The sequence below is a fragment of the Synchiropus splendidus genome, chromosome 10 (assembly GCF_027744825.2).
Source record: "Synchiropus splendidus isolate RoL2022-P1 chromosome 10, RoL_Sspl_1.0, whole genome shotgun sequence".
Taxonomy (NCBI): domain Eukaryota; kingdom Metazoa; phylum Chordata; class Actinopteri; order Syngnathiformes; family Callionymidae; genus Synchiropus; species Synchiropus splendidus.
Genome location: NC_071343.1, coordinates 2,464,498 through 2,484,737, shown reverse-complemented (window position 1 = coordinate 2,484,737; position 20,240 = coordinate 2,464,498). Strand labels below are relative to the sequence as shown.

Here is a 20,240-nt window from a genome sequence, read left to right as displayed (position 1 = left end):
GTCGCCCACTGCTGCGTTCAACTCAGCGAGACAGAAAACACCTTTCTCCTGAAGCCACTAATCCGTCAGTGTGTGGCACCACGTCCGAGCGGCTCAGCTGATCCTGAGGGCCGAGGGTCCACGGGGGGAGCAGCGAGGGGGTGGGGGGGTTAATGTTCAAACCAGATTAACCTACAAATGGGCCGCCGGCTGAGTGCTGTACCTTGAGCCCCATCAGGCTCTGATCATGACTGACCTCACTTCATCTGACAGAAACTGAAGGACACCTTGAGATGGAGCTGTGGAACGTGTGAATTCCACTGAAGTGAAGCTTCAAGTCTCAGGAAATCACAACTCTCAACACCTTCGAGGCTCTAGATTTCAGCACTGGACCTTGAACTGATTCCTGTTTTGGAATACAAACGAACATGTACGAGGTAATAATGTAATAATGATGTTCTGCAGGACGTGAAGGACTGGATAGATTTAACAGCAAATTTTCTCTTAGACTCTGCACAGTTACAATGAGCACAGAGGGACCTCCTCTTCTTCTTCCTCCCCCTCCTTCTATTCCTCTACCTACCCCTTCTCTTCCTGCTCCTCTTCCTTCTCCTGCTCCTATCCTCTTCACCCACTTCCTCTTCCATCTCCTCCTCCTTCTTGTCTGCCACTTCCCTCTTGTCCTCCTCCTCTTTCCCCTCTTCCCCTGCCTTCTCTTCCTCCCCCTTTTCTCCTTCTCCTCTTCTTCTTCCTTCCACCTGCTCCTCCTCCTGCTCCTTATCCTCTTCCCCCTCTTCCTCATCCATCTCTTCCTCGTCCTCTGCCACTTCCTTCTCATCCTCCACCTCTTCCCCCCTTCCCTTGCCTTTTCTTCCTCCCCCTTTTCTTCTTCTCCTCCTCTTCTTCCTTCCACCTGCTCCTCCTCCTGCTCCATATCCTCCCCCCCTTCCTCTTCCATCTCCTCCTCCTTTTGCTCCTCCTCCTCGTCTGCCACTTCCTTCTCATCCTCCTCCCCATTTCCCCCTCTTCCTTCCCCTCCCTCCCCTTTTCCCCCAGTAACTCTGCCTTCTCCTTCTCCCCCTTTTTCTCCTTCTCCTCCACTTCCTCTTCTTCCTCCTCCACCTGCTCCTCCTCCTGCACTTCCACCACCTCCTCTTCCTGCAGCTATTCTCGGGGAATACCAAGCCGCTCCCAGCTGGGAGTCATCTGTCCAACAAGTCCTGGGCCTGCCCCGTGGCCTCCTTCCAGCTCACTCCAGATCAAGTCACTCCTGTATAAATGAGCATCCAACTCTTTCACATTTGGACTGTCTTATCCTTTTCAGCTGAGCGAATGGTTCCTCACCGCTGACTTTGACTTGGTGACAAAAGTCTGACAGATAGATGTTGTTGTGAATATGTTCATTTATCTCTCCTCAGTTCCTGTCCTCACTCATCTGACGTTGCTCTTCCTAATCTCTAATCTCGGCAGCTCCAGTATCAGGAGACTGGACGGCGGAAGGAAACCCTCAGATGGCAGCGATTCAGGGAGTATAACTAATGACAAGGTTTTAGCAGCGCTGGACTGCAGTCTGCCCACCGATCCCATCTGCCACGGCTCTCCCACAATTACGGGTTCACCGTCGGCGGAGGGCTGAGGGGAAACTTGCCTTGTATAGACCAATGAGAGAGGCTGGCAGAGTAAACACGCCTCACAGGAACACACTCTTCTGGACTTAGAAGGAAATGTGCTCGTCATTAGCGCTCTCTGGAGACCAGCCTCCAGCCAGGGAGCATGTGCTGCTGGCAGGGCTCTAATCCGCTGAGCTTAATCTGCAGGCACAGATTTTACCTGACCAGTTTCACCTCCCGGCTGGTGGAAGGCCTCAGCCAGAACTAATGAATCCGCCCACGCTTGACGGAGTTCCCTCGTCCTTTGTGTTCCATGTGGAAGGCCACACTCACGGGTGCGGGAACTTCCGACGACCTCTGACCCCTCACGTGCCTTGGTGCGGGAAACACCAGGAATAATCGTCTGTCTTGAAACGTAAATGGTGAACTAGAGCCGACAGAGTTGTGCGGGTCCTGAGGCAGATGAGGGGGATCAGAGTCAGAGTCCAGCCCTGAAGTGAGGAGTGTCTGTGTGAGTGGTCTCTGCAGAAGAGGATTAGGGCCAGTGAAGACAAAAAACAGGCAGAATCCTGATTATAAGCTCACAATTCTGAATTGAAAGCGACTGACTTTAAAGTGAGAATTACTTTAATCTCAGAATTCTAACTTTAATATCGTAATATATCATTCTCACTTTTAAAGTCTGACTTTCTGACGCTGAACTATGAATTGTGGTGAGTGAAACATCGCTTTCGTCAAGCTGTGCTGTAGACTTTCACTTAGCAATAAAGACATACTTGGCAGTAGTAGCACATCATGCTCAGACGAGTATTCAGACTCAGAGAATATGTGGTCTATACGGAGAATATAGTGGTTTGTACGGAAGAAAGAACAAGTCAGAGTTTAACTTTAATCTGAGAATTCAGACTTTAAAGTGAGAATTCTGAGATTAAAGTGAGAATTCTGTCTTTTGTTTTTCCTTCACTGGCCCTAATCCTCTTCCGTACGTCTCTGCTTCCATTAATTCAATTCTAGTGTCGGATTCGAGCGGAGATGTTAATGCGCTCATGCAGTGAAGTGAATTATCACACGGTGACTCGGCTCTCTCCACCCAGGCCCGCTCTGTGTTCTGGTCACCTCCCCTCTGCCGGCTGAGTGGGCGCCACCACAGCACTGCCCAAAACACGTGTTCCACTGTTGGAAAGCCGCCCTACCGCTGTGAAGACAACAGGATGGACGGAAGTCATGGGCACTTCCTGACCCTCCCCAATGGAAACAATAACATCTGAGCGCGGTGGGACTGGAGAACAACCATTGGATTGGCGGAGTGCTGGTGCCGCCGGTGAATTAAAGAGAAATCCAATACGACAGAGCAGGAGGCCTCGTGGTGCGGGACGGCAGAGGCAAACTAAGAGGCCTGACGGAGCAGGATGCAGCGGACGCTCAGCGCGGCCTTCAGCAATATTGACCTGCAGACTCATTCACCCTCCTGGGACTCCTCTGCTCAGACCCATTAACCATCACCTCACCTGCCCTTTTAGTCTGCGTGCTGAGCAGCGTCCAGAGAGCGGCAGCTCCAGGACCACGCCGCCAGGACAAGCTGCTTACCAGACCTGTAATCTCACTCTGAACATCTGCTGCGACACCTCCTCGCTTCGTGTCCATCGAGGAAGACCGTGCTCCTTCAGCCTGAAACACGCTGGTGAGAAAAGCACACCCAGTGCCGAGGCACCAGAGGCCTTCCCGACCTTCACACAGCTCCTGGGGAGCAGCAGACGCTCCTCTATCCTTTTATTCACCAGAGTCAGAGGCTTGGATCCAACTTCTCCATGAAAAGAAGCGATGGCTCAGTGAATTATTGATGGCCTCCTGCTTCTGCTGAGCTACCAAGGTAGCCACCGCCTTAATGCAGCCCAGACCTGAGGGAAAGCAGCGTCTGGATGGTGCATCTCCGTTCAGATCTCAGTGACTTTTGGATCCAACTGAGTCTAGCTGAGCATGAAAACACTCTATTGTGAGAGCAAAATATGAGGAAGCACATCTCAATAAACTGATCATCCATCGGTGCATTAGCAGCATATTTTCCAGGAGTAAATCATTCCAAAACACAGTCACTGAAAGTTCACGCTCAACAACACCATAATAACATTATATTACATTATATTGAAACTCTTCCTCAAACCACAAGAGACACTCTGTCAAACATTGATCTACTTTTCGTCACAATGTCTGCTCATCTGTGTACTTTCTCTCGCCTCTGTTTGGGGGTTTCCCGGGCAGCAACCTTCACTATCAACAAATACTGGAGGTGATCTGGAGCTTGCCGCACTAGAAATGAATCTTCAATCTTCAACTCTGTATTGAAGTCTCTGGTGGGCCACGCAACACGACTGATCACAGATCACATCTGAGGCAGGAGGAAGGCAACTTAGTGGAGCTAGTGTGGGAGCTGTGAGAAAGACCAGGATGACGTAGGCGGGGTCTCATGTACAGCTCCGTTGATGCAGCAGTGACACAAGTTTTATTGAACCTTCAGCTCCACTTCATCTGTGCAACGAAGTGCAGAATCTTCTGATCAGAATCTAGTACTGAAACGCTTCCATTACTCGATGCTCTGCTCAGCTCACATTCATATTTCTCAGTGCAGATTCCATAAACATCCCTTCTGCTTGGCTGCAACTCGGACAGTGTCACTGTCTGTGACCCCGCTTTCACTCTCACTAACAGCCGGCTCTGTGTGTGTGTGTCTTGTATAGCTAGTCTTGCGAGGATCAATTCTTTTGGAACCACCACCTTGTGGGGATGTTTTGTTTTTGTGGGGACCGGCAATGTCAAGCCTGAATTTGAGGTTTAAAACTTCAAAATAACTGGGTGATTCTAACTGGGTTCCAGTCTGGTTTCAGAGGTTCAGGGGGAGAGGCCGGGGAAAGGGCGATGGCAGTGAGAGGTCCCCACAAGGATGGAAATAAAAGTGTGTTTGTGAGGGGGATTGGGTTATCTTTCCTTGTGAGGACCAATTCTGGGAAAACAACACCTCCTTGTGAGGACATTTGGTTAGTCAGAAACGTTTTGCTGGACCTAAAAAGTTTACCCCCGAACAACTGGGTGGTTCTAACTGGGGTCCGGTTTGGTTCAGAGTCCTGGTTCAGGTGAGCCATGTGTTTAGGATGGTTGGGTTCAGGGGGAGAGGCTGGGGCGATCCTCACTAACTTGCGTGTGTGTGTGTGTGTGTGAGGGTCAAGCGAGTTGCGGCTGAGCGCAGCTCATCATGACAGTTAGAACTATTGATCTGTTACACAACCCTGTCCACAGCGGATCCATAGCTTGAATCCACAAAGCAAAACATCTCCGGCGTCATCCACCAGCCCGGATGAGGCCAGCAGCACCAGGCTTCAAATGCTGGCATCACTCATCTCTCGCTCCAATAGTAAACAAAGCGTCTGCGCTCAGCGCACCAGGCCTCAGAAATGCTTCCCAGCGAGCCACTGAGTCCGTCGGACCCTGAGAGTCCCACCACGCCTGCCTCCTGTGCAGATCCACAGAAACATTTGCGTTTGTGCCACAATCTGCTCTTTATGTGGCGGAAAGAGATCCCTCTGTTGCTGCAGCGCTCACATGTTTCATGGAGGAATTAATGAGCCGCTGCGTGGACAGTACTGTGGACAGTACATTCCTGTCCCACGGAGACGGTCCTGTATGTTCACTGGCACAGCTGAGACCAGCTGATCGTCCCGGCCGTCCCTTTAACTCTCGCCCTGGTGAGGTGACGGTGCCCAGAGAGAAACGTCACACACTGTCACGCTGAGGGTTTCTCAGTGCCTCAACACACTGGGTCAGATCTTTGGTACCAGCGAGGTCGATCCACCATCAGAGGTCGGATGACAGGGGCACCACTCTCCTCTCCCAGATCGCATCACACACATCTGTCCTGGTCCTCCTCCAACGTTGAGAGTTTTCATTTGGACAATGGGAGTAACATGAATTATAATATAATGAATTTACCCCACCAGAGACAGTGGAGGATGCGATGTGGAGTTGATGCAGAACCAAAGTTCCACCGGGAACGGGGAAGCAGAGGCGAGTGGGTATTACCCAGTCAGTCACGAGAGTTTCCTGATCCCGCAGAACTTTGTGGACTGAAAGAGGTGATGACTTCACAGAGCTTTCGACAAGTGTCACGAAGAACTGGGCGACGCTCGACCTCCAAAATGAACGACTCCTCATCCATGTTGCCAGGAAAGAACCGCTCCGTTCACCGCTTAGGACGTAACGTTTACGCTGCTCTTTCATGGTAAAATGCGAATAACAGCGATTATGTATGGAGCTCCAGAACAACAGAACTGTTGCGGAATTTATTCTGCTTGAAAACCTTACGCACAGCTCCACCTCTGCTCCGCTGCCAGACTCCGGAAATTGGAGGTTTCGGTTGATAACCAGACTAATGGGCACATCTTTGTTTTTGCGGAGAGTCTGAGTCCTTGGCTCTTCCTCCATTTTTAAAGCAAGAAAAATCGCAAACCAATGTTTTTCCGAAAGGGTTGTGGGGACAAGAGCGGATAGCAGATGAACCTTCAACAGCACAGAGAGCTGGCAACCGGGTCGCACAATGCATTGCGCAGTGACGTCACCTTTTCGCACCCTGTAACGCATGGATAGTGGAAACCATCAGCTGAGACTGGAAAGGGAAGAACAGACTCAGGAATACTGGCTGACTTTCTGAGAGATTTTTGGAGGCTGCTCGGGTTCTGATATTGAACCCAAGAACAAGCGTGACAGTGGAAGTTCGCGTCTCGTGCCGCTGCTGACCAGCCTGCATGAATAACTCATGCGAAGGTGTGGTCAGACGTCGGCGAACCTGACTCAGGATCACATTTCTCTGAGGAGAGCCGAGGCGTGTAGTGTTTCAGTCACCTAGCAACTTGGTTCCAGGAAAGCTGGAGCGATCTGTCGGAACAGTGAGCTCCCCGCACACTTGGCCTCCGCCGAAGGGGGAAAGTGACACCGCTGGCCAAATGCTTGGGAAGAGGACGGCCCAAGTTAGTGTTGTGTCACCGTCACCAGACACTCGGAGCGTGACATCGACGCCACCTGCTTTCTCCGGCGCAGTATTATGTCATGTCGCCGACGCTTTCACTGACAGCAGATACAAAGCTCCGCCTCCCAGCACAGATTCTCAGACCTGGTGACCTGGACAAACCAACCAGCGGAGCGGGTCGACTTGCACGCTGTGGGGCTGAAGGCGAAACAGCCTCAGCAAGTGGCTCAGACCCCTGGCAGCAGTGGCACCATGAGCCGCCCAGCTCTGCACGTCCACATAGTTCACATCCATGTGGCACTGCTGCTCCGCTCAGACCCATGAGGAGAACTGAAGGTGGACACCAGAGCAGACGCCCAGTTCTGGACACACTAAAGCAGAGGCGGGCAAAGCAAGGTCCAGATTATTGCAATCAGTATTGCTCATCTTGACGTGTTTCTTTGTTCCCAGAATAGATGATTGATGAGGAAACACAGCGTAACAAAGTGCTTTTTAAAACTCATTTGTATTATTTTACCTAAGGTTCTGTTACCAAGCTCTTAAAGACAGCTGGAATTAAGGGTTTATTTAGTGAATACATGGTTTGCATAAAGTGGAGTTAAAAATAAATACGTTAATCACACATTATTATGTGCTTTATTTAAAGCATCTATTCACTATTTTTAAGATCTTTGTAAGGCGCATTTTTACTATTATTAAAACCACATTTCGGATTTCACTCGCAGTTCTACAGCTTGTATATTGAAGTGTTTCTCTTCTGGCCCCTGTCATTAGTCACAGCACATGTGGCCCCTGTCACCAGCCCCCTGTTAAAGGAAGGGCAGGACTGGTTCACAGGAGCGTGGAAAGTTTTGAGCTAGAATAATGAAATGCATGTGTGGCGGACAATCGGAAACGTGAGATGAATTTGGGGGTAACTCTTCATCCAAACCGAGGTCTGACGGTGAGAGACCGGTCCAGTCATGGCAAGTCTCATTCTTCACTCTGCAGAGGATGTGAGCGCCTCAGTTCAACTGACTAAAGTGACGGGACAGCGTGGAAGAGTCGAAGGAGGAACCGAACAGAGCCAGTTGGGAAGCAAGTCAGAGGTCACCCTCGAGGAATCACCGCTGCCTCTCGCGCGCACGTGAATTTGGAAGTCGCGGTGACAGCGGAGCGCGGCGTGGGCGGAGGGAGGTACTCACCACCAGCACGGAGGTCCGGACCACTTCGGACACACTTTGCCGAAGCTCGGCGGCGGTGCCGGGCTTCCCCAGACCCCGGGTGAACTTCCTCGTCTCCGGTTGCGCAGGAGCTGCCATCCCCGGTCCGATCCACGAGGCGAGCCGTCTACACGAGAGTCGTCCCGGGGCCGCTCCGCCAGCTCGCGGGCGGGAACCGTCCCATGTGGAGTCGAAGACAAATCCCAGGACTCCGCCTCGAGTTTAAAGCCTCATCCCGGACTCCTGGTGCCGAGAGTTGTTGGCATGATGAAGACTCCTCTGGAGCAGAGTGTCGGCGGAGGGAGGTGGGCGGAGGGGGGGCGTGGCCCTCCCCGCTGCGGGGCGGGACTCTGGACTCGGACGGCCTGCTCTGACCCGGGGCCACCAGGAGCGGATCTGCGGTTCATGCGCCTTTTCTCCAGACAAATAAAACTGCTAATGCCGAAGGCAACAAAAACAAAATCACTATTGGCTCAAAAACGTCACTTTTTTTCTCATTATTATTCGTAATTGTCCTAGCCCCGTTTAAAGTAGTTGAGATGGCGTCATAACTGTCTGGCATCACATCGGCCCGGGGTCTTACAGTAGTTTAAATATGTGTCTCTGGCTGGTCGTCATTCAGCCAAGTCACGTTTGGTGAGAGTCAGATAAAATTGATAGTTTAGCGACCTCTGCTGCAGCGAGGTGGCATTACACACGCGCGAATTCTATTATTTTTGTCAATTTATTTATCTCTACATTTGCTGTTAAACATTCTGTAATTAATCATTTTAAGGAAAACAAATGATTTCACTCGTTTTCCTTGTGTTGTTGTTGTTGAGCTCTCACCTTGTTACAGACTGATAAAGCAGTAAAGAGTCTGTTCGTCAGGGCGCTACATTAACAATAGGGATCTGTAGAATTCATAAACCAACAGGGGTCATCATGAAGACAAACGTAGTTTCATGAGAAGACAAAAGTTTCTCTAGGATTAGGCAGCTTGAGATAAAAACGTAAATGTTATGTATTTTGTAATTATTCAGCCCATTTTTCAGCATGTAACTATTCTGCAATAATCTTTGGAGAGGAAAAAATAGCACGATTAAGACTAAATAAACTATGTTTAACTCGTGTAGCACTTAATAATATGAGGAAAATGTAATTTAATATGATAGAAATAACGTCTCCTGAGTCACAGCATCTGTTTGAGGACAGAAAAACAACCAAAACGTGACGTCATGCAAGAGGGAATCATCATCATTTTGGACCCGAGCTCACCTTTCCTGAGTCAGAGCAGAAGTGAATCAAAGTCACAAAAATCCACTTTGTGAAAGGAGCAGTCCTTTGGTTCGGGCAGTTGGCCAGCAAATGGAAGTTGCCAGCTCAGCAACAACAGATGATAAAGCAGTATGATTTCGAAACGCGTAAATAAATAAGGATTATTGACCATTTGTTGCGGAACATTCAGTGGCTCCGTGCTTTGTAAATTACTCTGGGATAGACAAAATAAAACAACTAAATAGGATTAAATATATTATCCAAATGTAGTAAAAGGTTTTAGCAAGCATTGTAATGTGTGACAGCTGAAATAAAATGCGCTGATTTGACAGTAAAATGGATCTTGAAGTGACTGGAAAATGGAAAACTCTGGCTCAGGAACACCCACACACATCACTTTAGGAAGCTGCTGTCGGGGCTTTCCTGCACGTGCTGTTTGAAAAGACTTTGCAACGCCGCCACCAGTTGATATCACACCTTAACAGAGACGCAAAGTTGGCATCTTTTTATTGCTCTCACTTCCACAGAGCTTTCAGTCGCCATTCGCAGCAGAGCAGTCTCCACCTCCACTCATCAGAAAAGCAGCTGGAACTGTGAGTGTCTTTATGCCGCTCGTCTTTAAAGCTCTTTCATAACACACGAGCGCCTCCCTCTCTTCTCCTTGGACCGGCTTCACTTCAGCGAGTCTTCCATGGCGATGGCAGTGACCGGCTCGTCGTAATAAATACAAAACGCTGTGAATCAAGCCATGAGTTTTAAAGGTGTCGCACGTGAGTCAGATGGACGAAGAGAGATGCAGTTTGGCACTGACCAACACTGGTCTCAACCAAAGCTAGAAAGTGGCTCGGCCCGTTAGAAAAGAGTATAAAATGACATCTTTAAAAAAGGTAAAAATGCCAACAAGAAAGCAGTCGGTGGCCGGGCGCCAGGCTCAGTGGCCGTTGTTGTTGTTGTTGAGGGTGCGGTTGCGGCTGGCCGGGACCGTGGCGCTACGGATGACCTCCATCCACCTGTGGCGACAACACACGCTGTGACTGGACCCTGCGCCCACCTGACGGCGACCTGCCGCCCCTTACCTGTCGAAGGTGTACTCGCTCTCCGAGCGGAAATAGTAGACGTGAGACTTGAAGTGAAGCTTGAAGACGTAGTCCTTGTGGATGTTCTCCGACTCTGACGGGACGGTGACCGAGTAGCCCAGCAGAGGGAGGCTGGCCAGGGGGTAGTCATCCTGGAGGACCCAGAAGCACACGGTGAGGGACCCGGGACCCCGCTCTACCCTCCACGGTTTGATCAGGAATAGTGTTGAAAATAACTGTTTTCTTTAGCAGTTTTTTCATCTCCATCTGTTTATAATAATAATCTGTTATTATTTTTTGCACATTGAACATAGCTTCCATGTCAGTCTTTATGTGCCGTACGTGTACAGCCATTTTCTTTCCTCCACTGTCTGTTAAAAAAGAGTATTTTGTATTTTATATTTTACATTTTATATTTGTTGTTTACAGAGCATTTTAAGTTACGAACATAATTCCCCTCGGGATGAATAAAGTTTCTCTGATTCAACATATTTAAAGCACTGGAGGAGCCTGTTTAACGAAGACCTCACCAGGCGCGTGGACAGACCCTTAGCTGTGCTCCAGCACCAGCCCTTTTTCCACGAAAGTGCCCCCCCCAGAGGCCATTATTATTAACACTTCTTCATTCGTAAATTCATTCAGGCAGACTGTGGTCTGTTTCGGAGATTTTGGATTGTTGATTCGATGTGAAAAACACACCGAATGGCCTTATTTAGTTTAGTACTAGTTGAGAAGACTTAAGTCGGCAACATTCTGTCCCTCATGGACGCACGCTGGGGGCCTTTGAGCACCAGCCCCACAAAATGTCTGTGCACGTGCCTGGACCTCACACAGACAGAGAGAGAAAACAGATCCAGATTCAAGAAGAGGAGATGAAGAAACTATAAGAATAAGAGACAGAGACATTTCAATTGAACTGGAATTTGAGGGGAAACTTGAATGAAATCTGGGCCTCTAAACCAGAGGTGCTGCGCGGGGGCCACATGCTGGTGAAGGGCCCTTGTCAAGTCACAGCAAAACTGCAAAAGACACTCTTTCTCATCCAAATTAAACTAGAAAACTAGTGTAAAACACTAAACTTAATTCCTGTCACTCAAAAATAAATAAATCAAACATAAAATAATATACAGTAAGATATTAAAAACATCAAAACTATATTAAAGATTTATACAGAGAATATTTGTGTATAAAAATAAACACTATAAAACCATATTATATATGTAAAGCATAAGTCATGGCGTGATTACACGTTTGTAAGCCCCTTTTTCTTGCATTGTTTGGTTTGGCGGCACCGAAAAGACTTAAATCTTGGGTTAAATATTAGAGATTATGCTGAGACAGACTGTTAAAATGAGTCGTTTAATTTGATATTAATTTTCATCCAAAGATTCCCGACATAAATCACGGAAGACCTTTTTTAACTTTGAAGCCTACATGAGTGCAATGCGATACCTGACCACAGGGTGGCACAAGAATTGACATGAAATTAAAACGTCGGTACGGATGATTATAGTATTATATATATATATATATGTGTATATTTAAACCAGTGGTGTGGAGTTGTGCAGAGGCTGCTCACCTGGTGGGACTTGTAGAAGAAGAGGCTGAAGTTGGTGAAGACCACCCACAGCTTCTGCCAGCCGTTGCTGTTCTTGAACTTCCTCAGCAGGTTTCCAGACAGCTGGTTCTGCGGACGCACGCAGGACGGATCAGGAAACACGCTTCGCTCTCAGGCCCGGCGTCAAATCACGGCTCCTCTCTAACAGACTCTGAGTGAGTGGGAGCTCTTTAAATGTGTCTGCATCATTTAGAATCTAGTCAGTCACATGCCAAAGGTCATGCGGGCCACTGCCTCTCAGTCTGGCTCCTTTACCTCGAGACTCCTGCAGGTTTCACTAAAGGAGAGACTCTGAACTCGGTACCAGCAGATTACACAGAGAGGCACGGGTCCCTGGCCACTGGGGGTCTTACTCTCACTGACTGGACTAGGGTCTTCTAGCACAGACGCATGGTGAAGAGAGAGAGAGACAGGGAAAGACAGAGAAGGTGAGACACAGACATGCAGGCTGAGGCCGTCCAGAGGCGACAGAGGAGAAGCAGGTCGGGGGGTGGTGCTACTACTGCGCTCTCTAGTCCTAGTCAGGTGGAGAGAAAAGCAAGAGTGAGAGGAGCAAACGGTGGGAACAGCATCCTGGACACGACGGAAAGGAACCGGCAACAGAGAGACGACAGACAGGGCGGGGTCAGAGGCTGGGCTGGTACCTCTACGGCCAAGCTAAAGTCCAGCATGGACACGCTGGTGTTCCTGTGCCAGCACACGTGCACCATGGTGTTGCCGCGAGAGGGCCTCTCCAGGGAGGTGGGCAACGCCGCCACCGCGTCGTCCTCCGACTCCGCCTCGGCCGAAGACTCGTCGGTGAACCCTGGGAAGATCACGTTCCGACCAGACGGTGAGCGAGGAGACGAGGGAGAGAGGGTTAGTTCAATCACACGAGTGTCTGGGGAGAGCGTGGAGGAGCCTTCACTCAGGAGCTCAGAGCAATCGCTCTACACGGCCTCTGCAAGCTGGAGGAGATGAAACTGTTATGAATAGGGATGCTCTGATCAGGGCCGATCACATGGCTTGACGATGAATTTGTAAGCAAAATGATTAGACCTTCTCTTTTCCATGATGTGAAAAAATGAACTTGAAATCATTTTATTTCAGACACATTTTTTATGTTCCTGTTTAAGGAGGAAACTAATAGAAAAACCTGGCAGAATGCAGCAACTTTTAATTCGATGTGAGACGGTCTGCTGAGTCTCTAGAGACTCTGCTGTGTCCGTGAGATATTTACATCCTCTTCTGCTTGTAGCAGGACTCCCAGACAGAGAGCACAGCATTTATGAAAGTTTCCACTGCGGACCTTTTCAAAAGTTTCAGATTCAGGCGGCTATCGAACGCCTCGCCCGACTCCAAAACGGCGACGGCCTCGGTCGTTTCCATCACCTGAGAAAAGCTGGTCATCTCGCTTGGTGAAATTCATAATTACTTCTTGGGCAATTTCCTTAGCCTTAGCGTTAGCGTTCACGCTAACAGCCTGCTGCTGAGGAACCAGCGGTCTCACTTTCATGAGCCCCGAAAACTCTCTGTGCTCCGTCAAGTGCTGGAGCTTTAAATGGCGTGTTTCATTTGAAAGCGCTTCCCTGCACAGCATTGTCCCGTGCATGTGCTGCAGCTGCTAACTTCACACGACAGACTGAAGAAACCTCCCCTGCAGACACGCTGCTGCCGAGTGAGCAGCGAGTCGGGAGGAGCGGACGCATCTCAACCAGCGGGGCTTCGTCAGAGCTGATATCGGCTGATGATCGGTGAGCGATCGATCGGAGCATCCCTAGTTATAACAAACATAATTATTAGAAAACATAACAAGCAATTCATACATTCAAGTAAAAGCAAGGGAAAAGTCACTTATTAGACAAAAACATTTGAGGAGAAAAAATTTCACACTTCCTGAAGAGTAAAACGGTCAGTGAAGAAACAGCTGCTCATCGACCTGCTGGGATGAAACCGGAGTGGAGCTGCGCAGCTCCTGGGGAGGGCCAACTTACTGTGGTCAGTCAGAGTGCTGCTCAGCAGGTCGCACAGGGGTCCGTTGCTGGTCTTGCTCTTCTCAATGGCCGTCGTGAGGTCCTGCATCCACTTCTGCATCTCTGTTGATGAGCTGCACGACAAGAAGCCTCAGTGTTTCTCCAGCTTTCACGCCACAACATGATGCTTCTCAATGCTAGGATTTCAGAGGAGCTAAAAGTGAGCGACACGTTGGTGGGTGCGATTTGTTGAAATGACACCATGAGAGATGATAAATGCAGCTTGTCATGACGAAACCTGTGGCGCTTTCAGGGGCGCAAGACCGTACTAATGTAAGTAAAACTATACTAACTCAAAACACTTCTGACTGCTGACGAAGAATTTCATTTGTAGGATTTTATGATGAATTACTGCTTGTGAATGTGTCCTCAAAACAACATATAAATGATGATTTATATGTCAATAAAAGTTAAAAATTAAAATTTCAACCAACTAAGCTGCCTTTTTATGATGTCATTGCATCATAAGCCCTTTCAACATTTATATTTTATAAGTTCCCTCATCATAATAATATTGTGTTTTCTTTCTTCGTCCTTCCAGCTGGATACACCTACTACACTAACTGTACTAACAGTGGAAATCCAGTTGTATTTGTTGGCCTAAAACATTTGCTAAGCGAAGAAACAAATTACCCACATGAAAGGCAACGATCGGAGTTAACACTTTATCGGCTCCAAAACTAGTTGTTAATTCTCACACACAAGCTGTGGTGAGTCTCGAGTAGGAGTTTGTTGTACGACACAAGCGGCACATTTCTAACTTTGAGCAAAAAACGTGAAAACGGTGGCTAACAGAAGCCATCGCCATCACAGCCAGCTTTTCTGTGCGTCACAGTTCAGTAAAAATTCTGCACTTGTTGAAGACGTATTTCGGGACAGAAGTAGAAGATGAAGTCGGGCTGCTTTTCTGGAGCTCCATGAACATTCCTCGATAGTGAAGGAGTATAGATGACCTTGAAGGCAGCACGACAGTTAGGCGTTTTTCTTTTTTTTTTTTAACTCATTAACAGGTAAAATCTAAGACTCGCTGAAGTAAGGCGGGCACAACGTAAACGAATGGTTATAGGCTACGGTCACATATGATGAGTCAGCACCATCTTTAAGCCAGGGAGTATCATCAAAACTCTAAATTCGGCACAGTAAGGTGCCGTGAATATATTGGTTTCCTTCAAGCCGCCGGCTTCACGCGCGGCCCTGAGATATTATTAGGCTGCGGCCCAGGTGTTGCACTTGAAGGCGGCGCCGCTGACCTGGCTGCCACCACCACCGACTGCTGCTTCGCCACCATGGTGAAGGCATGAGGGACCCCCCACTCATCCTCGCTCTCTCTGATCTGCGGGACACAGGAAAGGCATTAGAGAGCAGCAGAATCTGGGACAGCTGAGACCAAAATAGAGACACGTAGATGCATGAAATATTCACTTGTTGTCTCCACAAACGTGTGATGAAAGACCTGGGCAGAAGCTCTCTCTAATGACGGACGACACTTACTGTCATGCCGTGGAGCAGCAGCTGGCCGTGCACTTTAAACTGATTGGTCGGCGTCATCCCTCGACTCGTGTAGAGAATCACGTCGTTGAACTGTTGCAGAGAGAAGAGGCGCTTTAGAACATCACATCTGACGACACACATCGAAGCTCAGACCAGCTCCGACATCGAGAAAAGACCAACGACTTCTGGACTTGATGACCTTTGACAGGCCTGAGGACATCCTGTTTGAGGACACGAGACGGTTCAACAGAGCGTTTCAGTCTGAACAAGTTAAACTCGATCTTGACTGGACTGCTGATCCTCCTCATCAAGTGGCATCTTGGGAGGAGGCCCCGGGGCAAACCAGGACCCATGGGAACATCATGATATTCCTGAAGCAGCTGCTTATGGAAGAGCCACTTGAGGAGATGATCTCTGAAGGCTTTTCCTATAAACAACCTCTCACACGTCCTCTACTCTTCTCCGGCTCTAGATGACCTCTGGAATGCAGCTGAGCTGCTGTATGTTCTGGCACCAAGACAGTAAAGATGACGTTACCAAGAAAAACATGCGTTGCTGGAGACCCTTCCCGGAGAGTTTGCTGAGGCAGCCGAACCTGATGAACTCCTGCAGACACACGGGTTCATGAGAGAATGAACTACTTTGGAGTTTGACCTCTGGGAAGTTGAGAAGTTACCCGCTGAGGAACGACAAGGTTGTCCACCCCGATCAAATCCTTCTTGAGTTCCAGCAGTTTTTGGAAGTTTTCCATCTTGACCATGCTCCCCTGGAGCTGCTCCACCAGCTCGGACACGTCCGCCAGCGCGGCTGCGGGGACACGGAGCGGACGTCGGTCAGGACTGGAAGAGCTGGGACCCCCTGAGGTGGACGTACCTCGGCAGTCCCTGAAGTCCACGTGCGTGGCCGCGTAGTGCTTGCACAGCCGTTCCAGGATCTGCTTGTAGTGAATCAGCCGGTGCAGCGGCCGCAGGATGAAGACGTTGAAGGGGATGTAGCAGACTTTCTGCAGCTCAAAGTCCTTGAAGAGGGTCTCCAGCTTGCGGGACGCTCGGCAGGCCTTCTCCAGCTCCACCAGGACTTCAGACTGCCTGTGCAGGTTGGTGGTCAGCGGCTGCGGGGAGACGTGGAGGCACATCACAGCCGTGCTTCCTCACTCATCACGCCGTGACGCGCCTCACTTTCAGAGCCTGCAGGTTCTTCAGCATCACGTCTCCGATGCGCTGGTAGTCTCCTTTGATGTGAGCGTTGGAGCGTCCCTCCCTGGAGGCAGAAGCCGCTCGTGAGCCATCAAATCACCTGCGCTTTCAGCTTCACTACTGTCAATATCATCACTTGCCAATTGCCAAATTAGTCAGTCGATAACCGGGAAAACAAACAAGAATATATTTATAAATGACCGCAGCAAGATTTCAAAGCTTCAGTCAGATGAATCACAGGGTTTAAATCTATTTCCAACGTTTCGTTTCGTATTATAAAAAACTCTTGCACTCACTACATGCATTTAACGGTTCGATTAAGTCCCCGCTGACCTTCACTAGCATTACAGCAGTGTATGGCAGTAATAGAAGGCGCCAGCAGGTGTCGCTCTTGAGCGCCATTAACTTAATCACTGGGATTTGCAGCGGAGGAAAATCTTCCTTCATCTTGAACGCAACAGAGCGTCAGTCAGCCACAGCAGTTGCTGGTGGAGCTGGTTCACTAACTAACTATGGCGAACACGGGTGAGGGTTGGCATATTTTCGGGCCGCCGCCGCCGCCGCCGCCTGCAGCTGAGACTCCCGACAGATTTGATGCATCGCTGTCAGCCGGGCGATACATCTCAGCATCATTATGGAAGCCACAGGCAGGAAAGGAGCGGCTGGGATGCGGCATGACAGTTGCCATGGAGACGATAAAGCCCGAGGTCACTGGGACGGGATGGGGTTTCCCCCGTGAAAGGAGAATAATTAAAGCTCAGACAGGGAGGTTTATAACGAAGAAAAGACTGCCCTCTTTCCTCCTTGGACTTGAGTACTTAAATTAATTTGTTTAAAACTTGAATTAAAAATAAAGGCTGGCATGCTTTATAGTGCACAGACCGGAGCCTCTACTCACCACAGCGCCAGTCTTTGCTCCACTTCCCTGAGGAACCCTGTGTGGAAGGTGTGGAGGGGCTCAAATGTGGAGACCAGAGTGTTCCTCAGAGAGTCCGGCGTGGCTTCGTCCTGCCCGACGGCACTCTGGAAGGACTGAGAGCACAAGCAGACTGAGACGGGTCTGGAGTCTGGCACCTGACGGCCACATGTGAAGGACATTGCACTGACTGGGCAGGAGGACTGAGACACCACTGGAAGTGGAGCGGGGGCCAGGACTTCTCCACCAGTGCAGGGAGAGGAACGAGGGCAGGAGTTACCCCAAATATTCATGAGATGCTCCAAAGACTGAGAATCAGTGGAAGTGATGTAGCCCAGTTTTCAAACTGCATATTTAATAAGCAGCGTCTCAATAATGTGGGGGGTGAAACGGCGTGGAAGAGAGCTCGCTCTTCACCTCCAAACATGGAGGTGAATGTGCTTCAGAGAGCTGAATAAGAAATGCAATCGCTAAAGTCACCCGGAGTCGACGGCCAAAATAATAGATGTCTCACCACCGTCACCACCTCCAAGTCCTTCACGTACGTCCGCTCTGTGGTCAGCAGCTCCTTGGCGATGAAGTAGGCACGGTCTGTGGGGAACCTCTGTCAGGAGAGACGGAGCGGTTCATGAGTTCCATCACCCAGATGTTCCATTCGTAACAGCCACCAACCCCGGCACGCTCAAGTTTGAACATCTCTCCCTCCTCACCGTTCTGCATCACTGCAGAGAAACCTTCCAATAAGAGAACAGGATTCTCCCTGAGTCATGAGGAGAAGATGGTCTGAAAGACCTGACCAGCTTCTTCATGTGGGAGCTCCTCATCAGCTGAGGTCAACAGCTATGACCCACGGATCGAGAGACACGACTCTTCCCTCACTCAGTCCAGCTAAGACCAGGTAACATGACAGGGTTCTGCCCATGAGGCATCATAATGCAACTTTATAGAGGATGCTACGCTCACAATCATGGATGTGAACTTATGGCAAGTATTCTACATTGTGGCCTTAACTTCATCTAGTTATAAAGCTTAAAGAAACCCTAAGTCAGATTGTTTTGTTCATGACTAGCAACGTTCATAATATCATCTATGAATGCATTATTTTGTAGACCACTGGGTCTCAGAAAAAGGGTTGGGGGAAGTGACCCCAGTCCACTGGGAACAGGCCAGATTCTGAGCTCGCGATTGCCCTCCATCCAAATGTAGACACCAGAAGTTGCTGCTCCCACACACTAAATCGAGGGGGAACTCCGATTGAACCCCCATCAGATCCTGTCTCCCACACGGCGAAACCCAAACTAGACATGACTGGACGTTTTTTTCCAGGTCACACCAGGGGTAAGAGGGTGCAGCCCTCTCACACGCTGGATCAACCCCTCCCACTTGTGACTGACATTACTAATCCACAGTGACCCGGACATTAATATCGCTGACGCCCCCTGGTGGCACGGTTTCACCTGACACCCAAGGTAAAGCTAATCCGATCAGAATGGGTTGGCAGAAGAGGGAAAATCCCTCTGAAGTCACACGTAATGGCATTTGAGGACAGGCTGAGGGAAAATAAAGGGTGGAAAAGTTCAGGTCAACAGAATGAGTGAAAGCAGTTCCTGCAGCATTACTCCACACATTTTCAATAAACAGGATTAGACAGCTCTTGAAGGAGCACTTTGAAGGTGAGAAGCTTCTCAGAGTATGCAGGAGAAAATAGACCCTTCCCCCACCTTCCTCCTGACATCATCTTCGTCGTCAGTGCGCACGCTGCAGGCGTCGTTCAGGAGCGGGCTGGTGAGGGGCGAAGGCTGCTGACCGTTGGGACTGTGGGGGCCGACGTCCAGCGACTTCTGCCCGTTCACCAGCGCGTGAGGCGGAGCCGAGTAGGGACTGCTGGACACCACCGCTGGAGAAACACCACACAGGAAGCAAGTCAGAGCGGCTCAACTCAGGTCGCTCACAGAGCCACGCACTTCACCGAGCCACGGACAGAGATGACTTACGATGCATCAGCAGAAACATGCCCACGCCTGACCGCTGTCCTCTGATGTGTCAGCACAAACATGCACTTATCACATGCAGCGAGAAAGAAGGGCTGGAGAGTGATGAGGACGAAGACAAGAAGTCACATCCACAGGCGGATCACAGAGCGGATGCAAGGAGTTTTATTAGAGCTAGAGGTACAGAAACAAGAGCAGCGAGGACAGTGGACGACACACCTTCGCTTCGGTTTATGGTACATTCAGTTCAACAGCACGAGGAGATAGATAGAGGGAAAGCCACTCTGAGACTCATCCCACCAACAAGGAGGTGAGCCACAGGCTCCTGCACCTGCAGCCACTTCATCTCCATGCTCTGGTTTCAGTCGCACAGCAGCCATTCATCTTCTCGTTGCCACATTAAAACACACGTCAGTCTTCGGCCTCTTGCTATTCGTATGTTTAAGTAAAACACTGACTGTCAGTGGTGATGGATGAGCCGGTGAGTCGGGCGGCAAAGGGGCGGCACTTGAACTGACTTTGACTGATAAGAAACACTTGACTGTTTTCGATATTCAATTTAGAAACAAGATGAATGAAGACGTGTCGAACCTGAGGTTCACAGTGACACCATCATGTACAGCCCGCTATGTAGCTTCCTAGCAACAGTTCCATAATGCACTGCAACAGTTGAAGCTCGCAGGCAAAGAGGCTAATGAAAATTGCATTCACGAGTGAGCTCAGATTTAGGTCTACCAGGGTCACACTGGTAAGACTTAGCTTCTCAGCTGACCTCGAAGGAGATTGAAGTCTGGGTCTCTTTACTTAGGCGGCTGCCTCCACGACAGGCCTCTGATAAGAGATGGATGGACACTTTTATGGACACCTCCAATTTGTCA

The 20,240-nt window shown here is 49.5% G+C and overlaps 2 protein-coding genes across 3 annotated transcripts in view; both read right to left on the bottom strand.

Moving 5' to 3' along the window:
- LOC128766455 (dedicator of cytokinesis protein 9-like) overlaps window positions 1–8,089 on the bottom strand; it is a 61,895-nt gene extending 53,806 nt beyond the window's left edge. For both annotated transcript variants that reach the window (XM_053878107.1, XM_053878108.1), the window contains exon 1: window positions 7,788–8,089. In XM_053878107.1, coding sequence (XP_053734082.1) covers window positions 7,788–7,904 — 117 coding nt within the window. In that variant the 5' untranslated portion in view covers window positions 7,905–8,089. The remainder of the gene's footprint in view (window positions 1–7,787) is intronic.
- A 1,450-nt stretch (window positions 8,090–9,539) lies between these two features.
- Window positions 9,540–20,240, bottom strand: part of LOC128766456 (FERM, ARHGEF and pleckstrin domain-containing protein 1-like) — a 42,058-nt gene continuing 31,357 nt past the window's right edge. Inside the window, exons 14-27 of the mRNA XM_053878109.1 lie at window positions 19,093–19,268; window positions 17,886–17,975; window positions 17,354–17,487; window positions 16,438–16,519; window positions 16,133–16,370; window positions 15,936–16,066; window positions 15,797–15,865; window positions 15,260–15,349; window positions 15,019–15,101; window positions 13,730–13,842; window positions 12,401–12,561; window positions 11,718–11,825; window positions 10,139–10,290; window positions 9,540–10,072 (exon numbers count right to left, since the gene is read on the bottom strand). Of these exons, the coding sequence (XP_053734084.1) occupies window positions 9,994–10,072; window positions 10,139–10,290; window positions 11,718–11,825; window positions 12,401–12,561; window positions 13,730–13,842; window positions 15,019–15,101; window positions 15,260–15,349; window positions 15,797–15,865; window positions 15,936–16,066; window positions 16,133–16,370; window positions 16,438–16,519; window positions 17,354–17,487; window positions 17,886–17,975; window positions 19,093–19,268 (1,706 nt within the window). The 3' untranslated portion in view covers window positions 9,540–9,993. The remainder of the gene's footprint in view (window positions 10,073–10,138; window positions 10,291–11,717; window positions 11,826–12,400; window positions 12,562–13,729; window positions 13,843–15,018; window positions 15,102–15,259; window positions 15,350–15,796; window positions 15,866–15,935; window positions 16,067–16,132; window positions 16,371–16,437; window positions 16,520–17,353; window positions 17,488–17,885; window positions 17,976–19,092; window positions 19,269–20,240) is intronic.